At 42.3% G+C, this 4,134-nt stretch overlaps 1 protein-coding gene across 1 annotated transcript in view; it reads left to right on the plus strand.

Annotated features, from left to right (window-relative positions):
* Window positions 1–3,161: 3,161 nt before the first annotated feature.
* LOC120873077 (zinc finger protein 501-like) overlaps window positions 3,162–4,134 on the plus strand; it is a 1,221-nt gene continuing 248 nt past the window's right edge. The window contains exon 1 of the mRNA XM_040253815.1: window positions 3,162–4,123. Coding sequence (XP_040109749.1) covers window positions 3,162–4,123 — 962 coding nt within the window. The remainder of the gene's footprint in view (window positions 4,124–4,134) is intronic.

Here is a 4,134-nt window from a genome sequence, read left to right on the forward strand (position 1 = left end):
GTGAGAACTGAAATCCTTCTCTTGGCCTCTGACAACCTGCATGAATCGATTACTATTGCATTTCTTGGGTGTGGGGGGCCGGGGGAGTGCCTAGGAAAACTGCACATTTCTGAAAAACTCTAAGATGCTGTTATTAAAGTTTCTACATCTAGAGGACAGTGTGTGTGAGTGGAATTGTAGACATACTGCCAAAGTTCTAGGAATTTTGGGGACAGAGGGTTGTTTTTTTTTTTTTCCTGACATAATTTCTAAAACACAGGAAGCTACAAATATGATCTTATAAATTTTAAATTCAATTACTTTCTTCACTGCATAAACCAAAACCTCCCTAAAGGGAAAGAATGCCAATCTCAGCTACTTCAAAGTTTCTGTTTTCTTCATATGAACTCATATGAAATATTAAGTGTATATTTGCCCCAATTCCTCAATGCTATAAAACTTAAATATATTCAAAGAACTCAAAGAATTTTCAAATAAATTGACATAAGAGCTTAAAACATTTTCCACCATATTTTTAATGGTTTCAAACTATTACAATATTTAGATAATAGAATCTTTTTAAAACGTTCTTATTGGAGTATAACTGGTTTACAATGTTGTACAGCAAAGACAATCCATCTTACATATAGATAGCTACTCTTTTTAAGATTTCTTTCCCTAGTAGATCTCCATAGAGCATTGATAGTGTTCCCACCATATTTTGAAAGTCTCATTTCTTAATTTCTCAAGAACTGCTTCTTTATTTAAGTAATCTTGTTATTAGCTTCCCGAGACATTGTCCTACATGTCCTCACTTTCTGATTAGACCTATGTCAGTATCATTTATGATTTTTATCTTGAAACCTCATATAGAACGTGCTAAAATAAAAAGTGGGTTAAAGAATTAGAGGGCACCTAGTGGCATCTGCATTTAAGATGGACTTAAGTCAAAGAGTAATCATTAGACTGCCTGTCTCTTCTTCATTTAGTGGTTCTTGTAGCTTTTTGTCTTGCTCCTTCCTCTACACCATCCTTCTTTGTCCTCTCATTTTGTCACATTTTCTGGGTTTGTGGTCTGTTCTGCAGGCTGCAGGATCCTAGCTTCTCTTATTCTGTTGTCTTCCCCCAGGGGGTAATGTTGGTCCACAGGCTTGTACCCTTATCCCGTTGATCTGGGCTTTGATTGCTGTTATTGTGATCCGAGCCTCCCCTGGATATTGAGGGGAGCTTCCCCTTGGCTCTGTGGTTGTCACTGCCCTGTCAGGGGTGGGGTCTGCTCCCTGGTTGGTGGAGAAGAGCCCCGAGATCCGCTTCTTCACTGTGATTCTGGTCTGTGGTCAAGGCAGGTAGGATTGGAGGACTCCCACTGGGAGAGAAGCCACTAAGGATTGCTCCTCTGGGGATGTTCACCTTAGGGTGTACTCATGAGCTGTGTGTCTCATGTGACCCCATGTTGGCACTGCTCTTGGCCCTCCCTTCAACCATGGGCATGCTGGTACATTGCTCTGGTGACTCTCAGATGTTGTTTTCACTGGAACACCAGCACAGATCCAGTGAACTGAGGTTTCAGAATAGCATTCATGGAGCAGAACCTGCTGTGGTGCTATGGGGCTCAGAATCTGGCCTGGGCCCACCCCCTAGTATACATCCTCACAAAGTCTACAGCTGCTAAAGCTACACCTCCCATGACTGGGGGAGCCCTGGTTGTCCGTTCAGATGCTCTGTAGTGGCTGAGTTGACAAAGCCAGTTGCAGATATAAAAACATGTTTTGTGCAACTGTGAGGAGAGGCTTCAGCTTTTCTTCCTCAACCCTGGGGCTCTGCTGAGCTTTCAGCTCCTTCTCTGTGTGTGGGCCACCCACAGGTGTCTGCTCCAGAGGCTGCCCCAGAGCACAGGAGTCTGCTGATTGTGGAGGAGGTGCATGGGGGGAGGCTGTGGCTAGAGCTCAATAGAGCCCACCCGGGTGGTGGCCCTTCCTAGTGCTGGGGAGGAGGGGCTGCAATGATGGGTCTTCCCTTTGGGCATCACTCAACAATGACACTTTGCTCTCTGGTGGTTCAGGCTTCCTCCACAAGCATGCTAGCTTATAGAGCCCCTCCCTCAACTCATCCCCTCAGGATGTCTCCTCACAGCCCACAGCAGTCCTCTGCCTGGGTCTGCTCTCCAGACCCCACATTTCAGCACCCAGCCTTTGTCTGCAGCAGTGGAGACCCTCTCAGGCTGGGTGGGTAGGGCTGGGATCAGTACCCCATGTACAGGTCTCACTCTGTCCTGCTGCCACAGACTGTGGCCGTGTTCTCTTCCCACAGAAAATGACGTTCCCCTTCTGTCCCAGCTGAGCTCACACCAGCCCCAGTAGATAAGAATAGTAGATAAGAAAACTTTCATTTGGTATCTTTCAGCTGTGTCTTCTCACAATACCCATGGTTTGATGTCAAGGAATCCAAGATTAGAAAATTTAATCCAAAAAGCAAACCTAGGAATATATGAAAGAGCTCACCTTGGAAATGAACGTTTAATAAAAGACCAGGAATATACGGGGGTATGTGAAAGACCTAGAAGATGTTTATATGGACAGAAAGAAACCGAGACACTTTCACATAATACGGACATTACTGCCCAAAGAAATGAGCAATGTGAGTCAAACTGCGGAAAACACCCATTTCAGTTATCAACATGTGCAGAGAAGTGTATCTCTTCAAGCAAAGGCTTAAATCAGTTTTTGAAACATACACGTTCTCTGAAGGGAAATGTGGAAAATCTGGAAAGTCATCCAGTTTCTACTGCAAATACGCATGCAAACCACTCTGAACACAGGCTTCGATTACACATACATTCAATCACGTCTGAAAACCAGAAATTTAAAAGTGATGGGGAAAACTCACAATATAACCAGTTTGAGGAATCTGTGAGCAAGGGGTCATTATTCTTTCACCAACAGACAGTTTCTCTCTGTTCCAAAAAGTGTAATGTTGATAATAATGGAAGAGAGGTAATCCCAACTTCATTGGTCAATATACATCATGATACAGTTAATACCCAACAACTTCTCACGTGTAATAACACGACTCAGCCCTTAAGTAAGAGCTCTACCCCCAGTGATTACAAGAATATTTATGATGGAATGAAAAGCCATTCATGCAATGAAACTGGGTGTAAAACTGAACAAGACTCTAACCTTATGAAACATCAGGGACCTCAATCTTCAGACAAAGATTCTAAAAATAGTACATGGAGGAATATCTTTTATCAAACATCAGGTCTTCCACTAAATGAGAGCACACATACTGGAGAGAAGACTTACAATTGTGAACATGTTGATGTTTCTAATCAGTCTTCAAATCTCACTCAACAGCAGAGTATTCAGCATCCACAGAAAAGTTACAAGTGTAAGCAATGTGAGAAAGCCTTTACTAACTCATCCAGTCTAAGTAGACACAGGAAAATACATTCAGGATGGAAACCTTTCAAATATACAGAGTGTGGCAATACCTCTAATCAGAATTCAGAGCTTAGTCAAGATCAGCAAATCCACACTGGCAAGAAATCTTATGAATGTAAAGAATGTGGAAAAGCATTTATGTGTTACTCAAACCTTAGTCGACATAAGCGAATTCACACGGGGGAGAAGCATTACAAATGTACAAAGTGTGGCAAAGCCTTTAATCAGAAGTCACATCTTACTGAACACCAGAGAATTCATACTGGAGAGAAGCCTTATAAATGTAAAGCATGCAGAAAAGCCTTCAGTCACTACTCAAGTCTTAATCAACACCAGCGAATTCATACTGGAGAGAAGCCTTATAAATGTAAGGTTTGTGGCAAAGAATTTAAACAGTGGTCAGGTCTTACCTTCCATCAGAGAATTCATGCTGGAGAGAAGTCTTATAAATGTAAGGATTGTGGCAAAGAATTTAACCAGTGCTCAGGTCTTACTTACCATCAGAGAATTCATACTGGAGAGAAACCTTATAAATGTACAGAATGTGGTAAATCCTTTAGTCAGAACTCAACTCTTACTCGACACCAGCGAGTGCATACTGGGGAGAGGCCTTATAAATGTAAGGATTGTGGCAAAGACTTTAGCAGGCACTCAGGTCTTACTTACCATCAGAGAATTCATACTGGAGAGAAGCCTTATAAATGTAAGGATT

Source organism: Oryx dammah, unplaced genomic scaffold, assembly GCF_014754425.2.
Source record: "Oryx dammah isolate SB20612 unplaced genomic scaffold, SCBI_Odam_1.1 HiC_scaffold_13, whole genome shotgun sequence".
NCBI classification, from domain to species: Eukaryota; Metazoa; Chordata; class Mammalia; order Artiodactyla; family Bovidae; genus Oryx; species Oryx dammah.